Genomic DNA, 17,212 nt, shown 5'->3' on the forward strand with positions numbered 1-17,212 from the left:
CGTGGCCGACTCTGGGGTTGGGGCGCTCATCTCGCTTTATTGGCCAAGGGAGCCGGCGTACAGCTTCCGGGTCATGTGGCCAGCATGACTAAGCCGCTTCTGGCGAACCAGAGCAGCGCACGGAAACGGCGTTTACCTTCCCACCGGAGCGGTACCTATTTATCTACTTGCACTTTGACGTGCTTTCGAACTGCTAGGTTGGCAGGAGCAGGGACCAAGCAATGGGAGCTCACCCCCTTCCGGGGATTTGAACGGCCAACCTTCTGATCGGCAAGCCCTAGGCTCTGTGGTTTAGCCCACAGCTTGTTACATACGATTTAATATTATATGAATGCTATATTTGAATTATTCTCTCTCTCTCTTTCTCTTGGGTGTGTGTAAGAAACAACCCTAGTAAACAGACATTGGCTCCATTCCAGCCAGAGTTTGAATTGACTTGCTAAAGATATTTACTAAGAAACAAGTCCCACTTTGTTCAGTTGGGCTTTCTCCCTAGCAAATGTGTTTAGCCAAATTGGTGACCCCCATATACACTTGGACTCAAGGTCCTATCAGTGGCAGTCAGTATGGCTCATAGTCAGGGATGATGGGAGTTGTCATTCAACAACACCTAGAGGGCCACAGGTCTCCCAGCATCGCATAATGGTTAGCTAGAGGAGGGTTTCCCAAACCAGGGTCTCCAACTGTTTTTGAACTACAATTCCCATCATCCCTGACCACTGATCTTGCTAGCTAGGGATGATGGGAGTTGTAGTCCAAAAGCAGCTGGAGACCCAAGTTTGAAAAACATTGGGTTAGAGTGTTGAACTATGACATGGGTGCCAGGGACACAAAACCCATGGGGTGAACTTGGACCAATCACTGCCTCTGAGCCTAATCTACCTCACAAGGATGTTTTGAGGATAATGTGAAGAGTGAGAGACCCATGTGTGCCCCCTTGAGCTCCTTGGATGAAAGGTAAGATGTAAACACAACAAATAATATAGAAATAGAAAGGACAAGGAGAACATCACCAGTTGAAAATATTCTAGTCAAAGTCAGATATTACTTGCAACAGTAAGAAAGTTTATTGCATTGCGGCAGTAAACAGAATGTAGTTCTCAGTATTTCTAAAAGCATACACCTCCGTAAAGTTTTAAGAAAGCATATTGAGTGGGATTTTCCCCTCTCTAGAGCCCATATTTGCGAGAAGCTACTAAGCTACAATTGACTCTGGTTCCAGGAGGTTTTCTTCTACTTGGGCATTCCCTTGCTCGACTGAGTTGAAGGGTCCCCCGCTCTGCTTTTCACGCTGTTCACTTCGTTGCTCTTTCTTCAACTGATTTCACTTGAGAAGAGACCACTTTGCCATCCACCACTTCTTCAACGATGGTCTTCACCACCCTTGTTTTGAGGGGCTCTGATAAAGGAATAAAATGATGATGGAGTTAACCATTGATAATATCGCTAAATGGATTCACATGGCCTAATTTCCCAGCACGTGGGAAACTACTGGAGTTGAGCTGGAGAAGAAGCACCAAGTATTGATTTATTCATTCATTTGCTCTTTCATTCAAGATGTTTATATCTTGCCTTTCCTCCAGTCTGGAGCTCTTGGCAGCTAACGACCAATACATAAGCAATCGTACAAAACAACACATCATTTAAACTGCAAAGTTGTAACAGCAACAATTCAGCAGTGAGTAATAGCAGCGAAACCACTCCTAAAAATGCTTTACCCCATTATGCAAACACCTGGCCATTAGTGTAGAATAGCAACATCCATCGAAACGTCATCCTTTACCTCTTCCTGCCCAGACACATATTGTTTCAAGCAAACAATGGAGGTTTCAATGTGCAATCCTTGTTACATCCCACGGCAATTTAACTAATCAGTAATGCTTTGTGACTGCAGGCCAACAGAAACCTGGCAAGTTTCTCCAGACTTGGGTCAGCTTTTAGTCCCTTTTTTTGCCAGCCAGTTACAGCTTACAATGCCATCCAAACAGTGACTGCAAAAAGATCCCTTGTGGGGACAGGACAATAGTAATGTTGAATGCGCCACTGGGCTCTTCTAAATGAATAAATATGTCACGGTCCTGGCAACATATATTGGCCAAAGGATCTGAAGCAAGGTGGACCAGGAGAATGTTTTTGTTGAGACTCATGTTTGGTACTTACACTTTTTACTGCTGGGATCATTAGGGCAATCGTTTCCCCCAGACTTTCTTTCTCATGAATGGATATATTTACCATATTTTTTGCTCTATAAGACTCACTTTTTCCCTCCTAAAAGTAAGGGGAAATGTGTGTGCGTCTTATGGAGCGAATGCAGGCTGTGCAGCTATCCCAGAAGCCAGAACAGCAAGAGGGATCGCTGCTTTTGCTGCGCAGCGATCCCTCTTGCTGTTCTGGCTTCTGGGATTCAGAATATGTTTTTTCTTGTTTTCCTCCTCCAAAAACTAGGTGTGCCTTATGGTCTGGTGCACCTTATAGAGCGAAAAATACGGTACTTATTGCATTTATATCCCCACCTTGTTCTCCAAGGAGCTCAAGGTATCTTACATGGTTCTCCCCCCCTCTTGCTATTTAATCCCCACAGCAACCTTGCGAAAGACAGTGACCAGCCCAAGACAACCCAGTGAGCTTCATGTTCAAGTAAGGATTTGAACCCTGGTTTCCCAGGTTGGACACTCTGACCACTAAAAACACTGACTCTCTATTTGGGAATTCTACACATAGCACAAGGGTTATTCTATTCTCCTTCTGTTGACTCTTTATTTGGATTCAGGCACATGATTTTCTGTAAACTCAACAGAATGCAGATTACCAAAGGAATACAATATAACAGAACGTTCCCTTCCAATGTTTACTTTTCTCTTCTTCGTCTTCTTTTTTTTAATTTCAGGCTTATTCTGCAACGGTGTGCATTTTATCAAACTGAGCTTACTGATTTTTTTAAAAAAATTCTTTTTCTTTCTTTTTAAATGTGGTGAGTGATAATTAGTTTTCTGCCCACAGGGAGCTGAAGGCCTTTGAAATCCATTCCCACTTCTCTGGTAGCATGTTAATTCTGAGCACACTCCCTGAGTTGAAGCTGATGAAGTGAAAGGGACTCATGCCAGTATGGATAAAGGCTAGTGCAAATTCTCTTAAGTCAACATTGTTCGATTGAATTGTGAGATAGGTCAGCTCATCACTAGATTTGATGCCTTGGGGGCTAGGGGTGTCTGTCACTTATTTACTGCCTCTGCTACTTGTGGTTGTTTGCTACAGTTCTCAGAAATGTTGAAAGCTTACTCAGCTTGGGGGTGGCAGTGGTGCAAAACCAGGGGGGTTTGCAGTGCAAAAGGGTTTGAGAATATTGCAAAATTTGGGCACTGCTTTGTTGGGTTTCGGGGTGGGATACCTATGGCCCCTGCTTTGAGCATCTTGGGGGAGGTGGTGGTACAAAATAAGTGCAAAAAATTTGGCACCAGTTTGGGTGCCAAACCCAACAGACAGTGTTGGGTTTTTAGATGTTAACGGCAAGCCCAAACGGGGACCCCAAATTTCAGGGTTCGTATTGAAGAAAGCCTTGAAGGGTGGTGGCGGAGACTGTGGCGCTGGCAGACTCTACAAGTAGCAGGCCCTGGGACAACGGCAGTGGAAGAACCAAATAGGCAACAGCTCAGTGCAAGGGATTCTAGTCTAGGACACGGAAACTGCCTTATATTGAGTCAGACTGGAATAGCTAGTTCAGTATTGTCTATACTGGCTTGCAGCAGAGCTCCAGGGTTTTAGGTGTGTGTGGAAAAAAAAAAAGATATTTCAGTCCTACCTAAAGAGTCTTAAGTTCCCTCTGGTTCCACCTTAAAGCATGTGTTCCCCCCCCCCTCCACTATTATGAAAATAAGGGCAGGATTTTCAGATTTATACATTGTCCTTTTAAATACAAAACAATATTACTCTGAAATAATAAATTGTAATTACCTCTGATTTGAACTTTTGGTTCGTAAGTGCGGAAACTGTCAAAAAGGAACACAACGATAACTTGTTAATACTCTTATGAAACTGGCAGATTTTTAAAAAACATTTTTAGGAAGTGGTTGTGGAAGCAGTAATGATTTCAGTACAGTTGTATGGTGTGTCATTCATATTCCTGGAGGATTCCTTCTTGCTGGCACCCACGCAGCAAGGTCAGAATCTTTTAGGGTCCCCCCAAATAAAAAATGGAATACTTTGGCCTCTGTGATCTGTCATTTGTCGATGTGATATATAGAGAACCAGAGAGATGATTTTGCATTCAAGTGGGAATGCTGACTTTTTAATGCGGTCTTTTGCGAATTTTATTTTGGAATATTTGGGTTTAAAGGACTAGGAGCAAGCTTCTGAGTCTCTTATACCTCTTCCCCAACCACACAAAACCCAGAAAAAGAAGCAACTGATGTTTAAAGTTTGCTTCCACCTTTTCAAACACGTTGGCTTAAAATAAAAAAGTGTGAGGAAGGGACCCTTTGAACCCAACATCATGCGACTCCCAGCTTGATTCCCCTTTACTTTCAGATTATTCCCGTACCTCTCGCCATCAAGCAGGCGCCTGTATGTTTCAATTTCCATTTCCAGTCGGGTCTTGATGCCCAGCAGTTGTTGGTACTCTGAATTTTGCATCTCTGTCTCGGACCTGATCTGCTGCAACTGCTCTTCGATGCTGCTCACTTGGTGCTGCAGCTGCGAGAGCTGAGTGCTGTAGTTGACTTCGGTTTCATGCAAGGTGCCTTCCAGAGAAGCTTTCTGTCGGTGGGAGAAATAGAGGAAGGCAGGGCTTGCTTACATGCTAATGAAGGCGAAAATTTTCATTTGCTCAGCATCCAGTATAAAGTTCAGCTCCCCCAAAACTGAGGGTTGGTATATCTATTTTGTGTCTCCCTGGAAATTGATGTACACGTGTTTTTTTTGTTTTGTTTTGTTTTGCTTTTTGGCATTCTATCAACCTAGTATCAAACATAAACGCAATCTGTATGATTCCCATTTGAAATGCAATGACTAGACTCGAATTATGGACAGCAAACAGGGTAGGAGACTCCAGTTTCCCCTAGTAATTCTAAGCTACTCACCATGCTGTGCTAGGTATGTTTACTCAGAAGTACATCTCACTGTGCGGAGTGGAGCTTACTCCCCTGTGAGGGTGCATAGGATTACAACCTAAGCTATTTGGCTATGCCGCAATGGTTAGAGCAGTGTTTCCTAAACTTGGGCCTCTAGCTATTTTTTGGACTACAACTCCCATCCTCCTTACCTTGTAGGACCAGTGGTCAGGGACAGTGGGAATTGTAATCCAAAATCAGCTGGAGACTCAAGTTTGGGAAACACTGGGTTATAGCATGGGTGGCCATCATGGTGACCTCTACATGTTGGGATTCTAACTCCCATCTGCCCTAGCCAACATGGCCAATGGTCAGGGATGATGAGAGTTGTGGTCCTGTCCAGCAACATCTGGCAAGTGCCACATTGGCTACCCTTGGACTTCCTAGAAACTACAGACAGGTGCGGGGCTATAGAGGAGAAATCAGCATTTCTGATCCTGATACAGTGTGTTGGATACTGGAAGCCAAGCATCCTGGGAGAAGCATCCTGCTGTTCTCTGAGCTTCTAGGATTCTGGGGCCTGCATTGATTTTGCTTCGAGGTTTCTACTCTCTATGATTGCAGCCTAGAACTCCTCCTTAAACTATGAATCTGGAAGCAGTTTTTTTAAAAAATGACATTTATCTCAAAAGCCGAGCCCTCCAAAGAGAACTCAGCCTGCTTTCAATACCCTGCAGTCCAAGGAAGGAGATGCAAAACACATACCTTAGCCAGAAGGGATTGTAGCTCTATCTCCAACGCCTGGAATGAGCGTTTCAGCTCAATTAACTCGTTCCTGGCGGAGTTTGCTGCGCCGGCGTCATCGTAGATCTGTTGCTGCAGTGGTTGGCTCTGTGGGAGAAAAATCAATAAGATGTAACTTGGCATGAAATATTTTCCTCTTGTATGGAGGGCAGTCTTCTATTTGAAGGGCTGTCCAGTTCAAGCCCAGTTAAAAGATAAACAAATTAGGAAGGGAGTTGATCAGGGGGCTTTAAAGTTGCCCATCAACAGTTAGCACTTGGTGAGCGGGCCATAGCTGTCAACGTTTCCCTTTTTTTTAAGGGAAATCCCCTTATTCCGAATAGGATTCCTCGCAAGAAAACGGAAAAGTTGACAGCAACGGAGTGGGCATGCAGATCACCTGGTCATAGCCTTTACCGCTATGGTGTGATGCATTGTTACATTTGTGTTTACATTATAGGTATCATTTCTAAGTTTACATATAAATTAGCCTATGCTGTTTGACATCAAATATGGGTCTTCTTTCTGCCCATTGTGGGGGAGGCAATGCACAACTGGTCACAACTGTGCTTCTGGCATGTAGGAATTTGATACAGATTCATTCTGTCCAGTATCACTGCTAAGGGGGGGGGAGAGGATATATTAATTCCAGTTCTCTCCCTTTCTTATTTTCCAATCCTAAATTCAGCTCTCCATATTTCTGCAGCAATTTGCTATTAAAAAAAATCCTCATGAAAATTCACCAGCATTTTAGTGTGTATTTCTTTGCATGAACAGGTTTTTGCATACATTGTTCAGTAATGTACACGTTTTTTGCAAACATTCCGCTAACAGAATACATTTTTGTATGTGATGGTCTTCTTGTGCACATTCTTCCCCGCCCTCCCCAATGCATGTGTTGCAAATATTGCTTGATGCAACGCATCAAATAGAATTTGCTTTCAGCAGCCACCCATCCATCTTACCATTTTGTGAAACTGTTCTTCTGCCTCTCTGCGATTTTGATCTGCGAGGTCTTCATATTGCGCCCTCATTTCGTTCAGCAGCTTAGTCAAGTCTACTCCTGGAGCCGCGTTCATTTCCACTGTGACGTCACCCGTAGAGCTGCTTCTCAGCAAGTTAATTTCCTGGGGAAGAATATTAGAAGCAGGTTAACTTGAGATGACGAAGCAGTGTAAAGTCAGTCAACAGTGATTCATCAAATTCTTATCTAGAAGGACATCATCCACTGTAAAATTCATACAAAATGTTCCAAACATTGTCTTTCTCTTCTTATGGTACCTCTGAATATCATGGTGTGTGTGTGTGTGGGGGGTCCCATATCCTCTGCAGTCAGTGTGTAAACATGTCTTTGTTACACAGGAAATGACTACAACAGCATAGGTTTTATATAGCATTTTTCGTTAAGTGCTCAAAAGGCTTCCTGGATTGAAAGTCTCAGCTGTTCCAAGCATAATGGCCTTTTATATTTTTGCAATAGATGGCAGCCCTTGTTAGGCAGATGCTCTAAGAAACCCCTTCCCAACCTCATGCTCTTCAGATGTTTTAGACTACAACTCCCACCATCCCCATCCATTGGCCATTCTCACCATTGACCATTGGGGTTGATGGATATTGTAGTCCAAAACATCTGCACTGAAGCATTATCTGGTGATGAGAGTACTGTATTCAGAAAAGGACTAGGCAGGTCCTTCAGCCAAGCCAGTGCTCAATCCAATGACCTGATTTCAGTTTATTTGGGCTCTGTCCAGGTACTATGAATAATTGTGAAACCATCTCTCTGAGCATATACACAAGGTATCAGGCCGTTCCCCAGTAACCGTGAAACTTGTACACTGCCATCCTAAGTAGAGACAATGAAACAGCCACCTTAAGCTTCTCATGACATCCAGTGCCAGCATCTTCAGAAGTTGGTAAACCATTATCCTTAATTTTATTTTTCTTGGATTTGTTCCCAGAACAAATACCACAGAGAAAATGATCTGCATCTCATTTACCGAAACTAGCCTTAGGGCCTGGGAAGCTCTGAAGGAAGATCCATTCTCCCTGCCTGGCCCCGGAGCACCCACTAGGCATAAAGGAATCTAAGCAAGGGAAGGGTGTTCCCAAAGAACGGAGGGTTAATTGCAGGAGCGCCTGTCTCCATTCTAGTCTAAATATGCCAGCTTTACCTTACACAGTGAAGGCGTAAAACGATGCTCTGCCTATAGATTTTTTTGGGGGGAGCCCCAGCCTAAGCTACGGGGCCCACAGAGCCCCATGTATCATAACTTTGTGTAGTAACATTGGACCACACAGCCCTTCAACATTGGACCACACAGCGATGAGTAGACATTAGGAGACAGCACACACTAATCATTAAAGCAGTTTATGGCACAATTTGAACTTAATTTAGATAGTCATCTCCTGGTAGTTCAGATGGAGTCTTTGATAAGGGTGTGATTTCTCATTTGTGCTCAAGCACAATGGTGTGATGTAACAAATGCGGTCAGAGACTGAAGGTGAGTGATGGAATTTGTTCATTCTTTCTGCACGGTGATGTAACAGGATTTCAAATCCATATGGCATAATATGAGCTAACCCAACCAATAAACATGGATGAAAAATCAGGACTCTGTGCTAGTCCCTGCTCACTTTCCCAACAATTTCTGTGGAATTCTTTCACAAGTCTTACCTTCTTGCCTTTACAATTACACTTCTGTCCTCCTGAAAGCTTTTGAAAGCCCACACATGGTAATGTAAGAAGGGTTGTCTAAGCTGGTTTTAAGTACTTATTATTATTATTATTATTAAGCTGTTCTTCTATTGACTTCATGCAAGAAGTTGAAATATTTGTGATGTTCCTCATTCTGAATCTTGGATTTAGGTGGACTATTATAATTGAATTAATTCTGTGGGATAGGTTAGGCAGAAGTTGACTTGCCCAGGAGGTACTCTAGTAAGTTTTGGGGCTAAGTGAAGAATGAACTTGAGCTTCCTTTTGTCTAAACAAACTTTTGGATCTGCAGCACTGTGCTAGGCACTTGTCCTGCATCCCAAAGACTCACACAGTCCTGCCTTTGGACTAGATTAGGGTGAAAATCTCCTGAAAAGGGGTGATGGTGGTGAAACGAAACTTGGTTACCTCTTCGTGGTTCTTCTTAAGGTATGCTAGTTCCTCTGTGAGGCTTTCAAGCTGTGATTCCAGGTCAGACCTGTTCATGGTCAAGTCGTCAAGCACTCTGCGCAGACCATTGATGTCTCCTTCAACACTCTGGCGAAGGAAGAGCTCGTTCTCAAACCTGAGAGGGGCAAGTGAGCATACAAAGCTATGAGATATATCGGGAGATGGCTCAGATTAGCCGCTTGTAAAGACAGCAAACGAAAGGGCAAGATCAGGATCGAAGGCGCTTGGAACATTGTCATTCTTTATTGTGTTTCGTAATCCCAAGGTGGGTTACGTAGTTTACACAAACACAATGAATGCAGCACAAAGACCGATCCTTAGCCCTATAGCCTCAAAGTCCATTACAGTGAGCTTATCAGTTCTTCAATTTTCAATGGCCAGAGTGAGGAGCTTAACTCAAGGAAGCAGAGGTGCCAACTTCCTGGGGTCCTAAGTACCCACAAAATTCCCCACGAAGAGGCCGGGCACCCACAAATTTTGGTGCCTGGGCCATGCACGCTGCATGACACCCACGGCCTCGGGTAGCCACGGCTCCAGAGCCAAGCTGGCACTCCTGCAAGAATGTACACGGAAGGAGAGTTTTGCATTCTGGCCACCCTCTGAAGTCACCCCAAAATCCTTTATGGGAGCTTCCAAACAAGGTGGGATGGGGCATGGAAGGCTGCTGGGAGCTGGAGGGGATTCGATAGATGCCCTGGTGAGATCCCTTTGGACTCTAAGATAATTACAGCAGATATTTACTAAGAGCCAGCAGATGAGTTGTTAGATCTGCACCTGGGAGACAGGGCTTCAAAACCCAGCTCGTTCCAGCACTGTTTTATTTCACTGGATCCTGACAAAAGCAAACAAACAATTGGGTTGGTAAAAGGTGGACTTGATATCATGTGTATCACTATAATCCTATTGTGTCTAGCAGAAGAAGTAGCATTCTGTATCTCTACTCATTTTTCTATATAGCTGATAATTACCAAATTCACCCAGTTTTAACAGCTGCCCATCACAGACCATAGCATTAGAGGTGGGGTTTTGATTTCCAACTTGCATTACATTATTGGTGAATTAAGTAGACCCCAATGACCCAATGCTACTGAAAGGAGTGGGGTGGAAAACTTAAGAACCAACATCTTGCTTTTAAAAAAACAAAAACAAAACAGAAAAGTTTTGAATTTAGCTTACTTCAGTCTGAAGTCATCAGCAGCCAGCCTGGCATTGTCAATCTGTAAGACTACATTGGCATTGTCAATGGTCACATTGACGATCTGGAATGCAGTATTAAAAGAATAAAACAAGGTTATTTTGTGTGTGGGAAATGCCCACTTCCAGATTAACAGCTAATGCATTTCGTACATAATCAGGGTTGATTTGTAGAGTAGCACAAATAAAAACTGACTTAAGAAAAACAAATCTCCCTAATGTTTTGAATATGAAGAATAAGAATAGACAATGTTAGCTTTTACAACAATTATTCAGCTAAAGCACTTGAATTTCATCTGAATTTCTCCTGTTACATGAACTTGATTATCAAAACAAACAAACAAACAAACAAAGACTAATTTGGCTTCAATTCCAGTCCTTCTGTTGAATTAATATGTGGACAAGACCTTTATTGCTAACAGAAATAAGCACCAGTAATTCAGACTGTTATTGTTCTGAAGAAATGCCATTCATTAGAGTTTTAAAGGATTGGACACCCCATCTTGCTTAAGCAGATTGAGGCTTGTAACTGAGGCTTGTAGCTGTGTGCTTCACTTGTAAAAAATGTCCCTGAGTTCATTTTCTGGTATCTCCAGGTAAGGTTGGGAAAAACTCCGCTCTAAAGCCCCAGAGAGCCATAGCTACTGGCTTGCCTGGACCAATGAAATGACTGGGCATAAGGCAGCTTTCTATGCCTATGCCAGTTTCATCCCATTATAATTTTGCATTTGGGTTCCTAGTGCTGAGAAAGAAAGAAAAACCCTCCATGTTGAACTTTCCCCCCTGATTACACTACATACATTTATGAGTGATAAAGCAGGTAAAGCGCTTTTAAAAAATTCCTCATCTTGGTCTGCTTACTTTAGCATACAGTCATATATATGCACATTTTTTGTACATAATTGGCCCCCTCAATGCCACTTTAACAAGCTGTGCAGAATTGCAGGGGAGATGTCCAATAGCAAATCCCTCACACAGATTCCATTCGTCTAGGTGTGACTTAGGGGATGCTTCTACCCAGCGTTGGTTTCCTCACCTGGTTGCGCAGATCCTCAATGATCTGGTGATATTTGCTGTAATCGCGGGTCACTCCAGGAGCCCCGGGCCCATTCTTCTCATACCAGTGGCGGATCTTCAGCTCGAGCTCGGCATTCGCCTCCTCCAGAGAGCGCACCTTTTCCAGGTAGTTTGCCAGGCGGCTGTTGAGGTTCTGCATGGTCTCCTTTTCAGCCCCAGCCAGGAAGATGCTGTCGGCCCCTCCATAGCCACCACCCAAGGACACCGCTGAGCTGGAGCGGTAGCTGGCTCCATAGCCACCACCTCCCACGGAGGCACTACCAAAGCCAGCCCCACCACCAAAGCCAGACCCCCCACCAAAGCCAACTCCGCTTGCAAAGCCAGGTCCACCAAACCCACCGCATGCAGCCCCTCCATAGCCACTGCCTAGAGCGACCATGGACCCCCCGCCAAAACCGTACAGACTGCCTCCTCCAACGCTGCCCATTTTGGCACCTCCATCCCCACTGACAAAGGAAGAAATTCTCCTCGAGGAGGTCGATATCCGAGTAGACATGTTAGCTGAGGGATGCCAAAAAGCTGCAAGGAAAAGGCAAAGCAGAGTCAGGAAAGACAGACAGACAGGCAATGTGCTAACAGGGCGGTTTCCTCTGCCTTTTATATATAGGGTTGTGAGGGTGTTGCTTCTGTAATGCCTCCTACCTGTGGCATTTATTTTTTTCTTGTCAACTCAGCGGATCTCAGTTTCAACAGCTTTTCATCCCGGCCTCCCCCCTCCTAATTCAACACGGTGTCCATTTGCAGTTTGGTGCCTCGAGGGCGTTTGTTATGCCGGGGGGTGGAGTAGGGTGGAACAAAGTTAAAAATTCATTACGATATTGTAATTGCGGATGAGTAATTCTTCTCTCCTTCATCTCCTAGACCCCTAGGCATAACGCTCTGTGTTCCCAGAGCGAATCTCTAGGTGACAGGCGCTTGTTTGTATGTCTTGTCATTCACTTAACAGCACTTCTGCCGGACCTCAGAGTTTGCCTTACAGCCACAATTTTTCTCTTTGTGTGGAGGGAATATTTGCTCTGATGGGATCATGTTCTCTTTTGCTTCGTTCAACCTTTTGCTTCATTCACGCTTACCAGTAGCAACCCCCTGCTGCCGAAGGAATATGGACGTGGAAGGCTTCTCATTGTAAAGACACTTCTGGACTTCTTAGAAAACAGAGAACCAAAGCATCTCTGAGGCACAAAATATCTGGAACTGAGGGACACAATGGGCTGCATCCAAGCAACTTCTACTCAGAGTTGACCTGTTGAAATGAACAGACCCAAGTTAGTTATGGCCAACAACTTTCTGCAAATCTGCTCTGAGTAAAAGTTTAATACAACCTAATGTGGAGCATCACCCATTATCATTAAAAATTAGAAAAGAATTCCCACTTGCTATATCTTATGGGGAATTTCTGCAGGATGGGAGGCTTCTGTGGCAGAGCTGGGAGTTACAAAATGGTGTTTCACCCACAGCACAGAAAGAGCTGTTTCGCTTCCTTTCTGCATACCTGTAAAAAGTTATGTGACATAGAAAGTGGAGGAGAGTCATTTTTCAACTGGAATGTATGTGCCCTCTGCTTGGTGTAGGTATGATGTGCAGATATGAAAAGTGGGTAAACAGATGTTTGCATCCTTTGCAAAAAAAGCTCCAAGAGGCATGTCTATGACCTTCATGGAAAATAACTGTGACTACACATTAAAACAGTGGTTTTCATGAAAAGTGCAGCTCTGAGAAATACGTTCCGTTAACTGCAGTGGGACTTATTCCCAAGTAAAACTGTATCGGACTGCCACCTTGCAGTTAGGAAGGGTGAATCTGACAATTTCAGTTTCTCATATTTGCAGTCTTATGTTCAGTTTTCCATATTTTCACATCAGTTTCTGTGTGCGCGGGTTTTTTTTTAATGCATCAGCTTTATAGTGCAAACTTCTCATAATATGCATGTTTTTATGTGACTTCCCATAGTATAACATTCATGGAAAATAATTTCCTCCAATAGAATGCATTTTTGTATCTTCTTTTCACAAACAAGTGCATTTTTATGCACATTATTGCCTCATTTGCATTTTAATACACGCAACTTAGTTAGAGAACTGCATTGCAAAATTCGGAGAATTGCAAATTTCAATAAGACGGCTGTGGTTTGGTTCATGTATTGTTTCAGAAAGTGCATCTTTTGTGGGTTTGCATTTAAATGCAAATGGAAACTGCAGTTCCTCTCCATCCCTACAACAGTCTTATGCATGTTTCCTTGGATTCAAGTCTCAGTGAGTTCATTGGGACGTACTCCCAAGTATATGTACGCAGAATTGCAGTCTTAGTTGATCTCCCCCCACTCCACCCCAGGCTGCACTAGATGAACTTTTCTAACTTTACAATTCCATGATTCTATGTTCCTCTTACACTAATGCTCCTCCCTCCACTGTGGGAGACAGCATGCCACTGAATGCTACCTGCTGGGAATCAGAAGGACAGAGAGTAATGTTGCAAGTGGGTTCTCCTTGTGGGTTTCATACAGGGATCTGGTTCCCCACTGTGAGGACAGGATTCTGAACCAGATGAGCCTCTGGCCTGAGCCAGCTTGACGTTTCTTATATCCTTACAAACTGCAAACCTTACAGTACGTTAAGTTAAATTAGATTTACCGCTTGAAGAAGTGAGCTGGCAGCAGCAGAAGGACGGAGTAAATTCAGATTAATTACTCATAATGATTCCAAATGGAATAATTGGACAGTGTGTTCTTTTTAGATCTCAACATTCTCCTTGCATACCCCACTTGTTTCACGGAAGTACAGAAGAGCCACACCTTTGTGTGAAAGAGAGTTAGGGACTCTCCTTCATTGGAGGTCTTTAAGCAGATGTTGGATGGACATCTGTCATGGATGCTTCAGCTGAGATTCCTACATTGCAGGGGGCTGGACTAGGGGTGCCTTGCGGTCCCTTCCAATTCTACACTTCTATGATTCTCTGATTTTTCTCAGAGCAGATTGCCCACTTGAAACTTAACTAGCTGAGATCAAGAGTAGCAAAATCCTCAATGGAGTCGAATTCCCAGTTGCTACGGAATCAAAATAGCTGATGCTCAGGGAAGTGATTGTTTTACTTTTCCGTTTTACTTTCCATTTAATAGTTGCCCTGGACACCTTCCTAAGTGGGAAGGTGAGTTTAAAAAATGCTCCAAAAAATTGCCCCTGATGTGGCAGTGATACTTTAGACCTGTGTGATATTCCAGCAGTAGTGCATTCCCACTCTGACCCACAAGGACCTGCAGGAACATTGTGTACATAATGTACACTTCCCACAGCTTGGATGCCAGGTCATAACAGCCTTTCTTAATTTATTTGTATTAAAGTGTGACTGAGTTTGATCACACTGGATATTTAAACCCAAGGATTATCGATAGGTTAAATAACAAAACACAGTGGAGTTTCTTTTTCTACAATAGCAGCACCCATTCTTTAGTCGCAGGAGTAGCGGAGAAATACCTTGCAGTTTTGAATTTACAGATGGATTTCTCAATGTGTCTGCTTTGTCGCTTGTTGCCTACTTCAGAAAGCTTGTCCCCCTTGTTTTTCCCTAGCATTCTCTCCTTTGTTGTTGTAGTTGTTTAATCATTTAGTCGTGTCCGTCTTCGTGACCCCATGGACCAGAGCACGCCAGGCACTTCTGTCTTCCACTGCCTCCTGCAGTTTGGTCAAATTCTCTCCTTTACATGTGATTAAATTTAAGCACAAGCCAATCCTGTGCCTGCTTCTATGTGTTCCTAACACTAGCTGTGAAAGAAAACCTCTTAGAAATTAGTACAGCAGTACCTTGGTACTCAAATGCCTTGGCTCCTGAACAAATTGGATCCTGAACGCTGCAAACCCAGAAGTGAGTGTTCTGGTTCGTGAACATCTGACACAGCCTCTGCTTGAGTGCAGGAAGCCTTGGTTTTCGAACCATTTCAGAAGTCAAACGGATTAAGTTCAAGAACCAAGGTACCACTGTATTTTAAGCAGTGTGGTGAAGATATAGGCTTCTACAGTAGAGTTATGCCCAGTGTTGTGGTATAATTTTAGACTCTGGAGTTAACAGGCTTTGTGAGCAGCTGTGCCGGGTGTGTGCTTTACAGATGATAATGCCTATTGCTTCAATCACTTGAGAATGTAGTAAGAGAGTCTTGCTGTGTTTGGCTTCTCTTTCTGCTGTGTGGTGCCCTAGACCTTGTCACTGAGCACCCTCAAAATCCTGCACTGATGGCACCACTAGTTATATCAATATTCCATGTAGCTCAGAATTCTCAGAGCAACGCTTCAGCTCAGGCTTGAGAATCCTTTGCCCTACCAGATGTTGCTGAACTACAACTCCCATCAGCTGCAGCAAGCATGGCCAATGGTAAAGGACGATGGGAGTTGTAGTTCACCACCACAGAATTGAAGAGTTGGAAGTGACCCTGAGGGTCATCTAACCCAATCTTCTGCAAGATAGGAATCTCAACACACTGTCCCCCATCCAACTTGAAACTGTACCAAACCCTGCTTTGCTTTGCAAATGTGCTCGCGGTTTTACAAAGGATCCCCGCATCTGCTTTAGCTGGAACTCCTGTGGGATTGCTATACAGAGTAGAGATGGAGGAGAAATTCGGATTGGTTCACATTTTACTTTTCACTTTCTGAAAACAATATATGTATGAACTGAAACACAGCTATCTTTCAAAATTCACACTTCTCTGAATTTGGAGATGCAGTTCTCCAACCCAGAAATGTGTATATTGGGGAAAACCATGCAAAATAATACATATATTAGTGAAATTAATGTACAAAAGTGCATTCAGGAAATTTGCTTAAAGAGAGATGCATGTGTTTGGCAAACTTGCATAGAAAAATGCATATTTTAGAAGCAATGTACACCAAAATGCTGGGACATTTTCATGAGGACTTTTGTTTTGTTTTTTTAAAAAAATGCAAACTGATGTAGAAATATGGAAGAACTGGATTTAAGACTGGAAGAACGAGGAACAAAAAGAAATTGATATTGACAGATTTGTTCATCTGTAATACTTTTGCTGGGAAAACAACACAGAGAAGAAAGAGTTTGCACCCTCTCCCTCATACCACATGCCTGATCTGGGTTATTATTGTTATTTTGGGGGGTTTGGACACAGCTTATCTTTGTGTAGGAAAAAGAGGAGACAGTTGTAAGCATGCCCTTTTAAGCATGCACTTAACAGAACTCTTCATTGCATCCTGCTGGTGTTTCGAGTCTACTCATAGTCCGTCTTGCCAAAGTGAATGCTGTCATTCCACCCTGATTAGTTTTTCCGCCTCCATCAAAGGTGGTTACTGACTTGATTGCAAAGTTGTACGATAAGAGCCATGTTCTGACTCAACTGCAGTTGTTATTATAATCGGGTCTCTCCCCCCCACTAGAGATTAAACCGGCCGCTCGGCATCTCGCCAGTGCCGAACTCTTTAATGTGGTTGCCTGTACTGTGAGAAAAAGCCTAGAGCGAAGGAGGGAGAGGATTTTAGCAACAGCATCTCCACCGGTTCACTAGGGAGCAGTATTGGCACATTAAAGCCAATCCTTTCCTGAAACTGCGAACATTTCCTTGGGTTCTGTGGGCTGAAAGATTTGTGCTTATTATAATTTGGCACAGAGATCATTTGAATTAGGCTATCACAACAAATTATGCAAAGCCAGCATTTGCTTATTTTTCAGAAACTTGTTCCGGGTTTTTTTTTTTCTTTTTGTGGAGCAAGGGGTTTCCGATAGATTGCTCTTTCTTGCTTCCTGTTGGGAACATACAAGACCATTCTTGTATTTCAGAAATTTGTTCAACTTGCAGATGGATTTTTGTGTCCTTCTTTCCAATTCACACCAACACCACTGGTTTTGTTCTTGAGACAGGTATGAGATTTTTTTTTTCAAAAAACCACTGAAGATTTACTGAACTCTTCTCACAAAAAAGCAAACAACG

General features: G+C 43.3%; 1 protein-coding gene across 1 annotated transcript in view; it reads right to left on the reverse strand.

Moving 5' to 3' along the window:
- Window positions 1-1,044: 1,044 nt before the first annotated feature.
- The window catches only part of LOC309356143 (uncharacterized protein), a 28,568-nt gene continuing 12,400 nt past the window's right edge, over window positions 1,045-17,212 (reverse strand). The window contains exons 9-16 of the mRNA XM_081887323.1: window positions 11,225-11,935; window positions 10,171-10,253; window positions 8,953-9,109; window positions 6,794-6,955; window positions 5,811-5,936; window positions 4,538-4,752; window positions 3,952-3,986; window positions 1,045-1,399 (exon numbers count right to left, since the gene is read on the reverse strand). Coding sequence (XP_081743449.1) covers window positions 1,296-1,399; window positions 3,952-3,986; window positions 4,538-4,752; window positions 5,811-5,936; window positions 6,794-6,955; window positions 8,953-9,109; window positions 10,171-10,253; window positions 11,225-11,935 — 1,593 coding nt within the window. The 3' untranslated portion in view covers window positions 1,045-1,295. The remainder of the gene's footprint in view (window positions 1,400-3,951; window positions 3,987-4,537; window positions 4,753-5,810; window positions 5,937-6,793; window positions 6,956-8,952; window positions 9,110-10,170; window positions 10,254-11,224; window positions 11,936-17,212) is intronic.

Source organism: Podarcis melisellensis, assembly GCF_964234715.1.
Source record: "Podarcis melisellensis genome assembly, chromosome: 13".
Taxonomy (NCBI): domain Eukaryota; kingdom Metazoa; phylum Chordata; class Lepidosauria; order Squamata; family Lacertidae; genus Podarcis; species Podarcis melisellensis.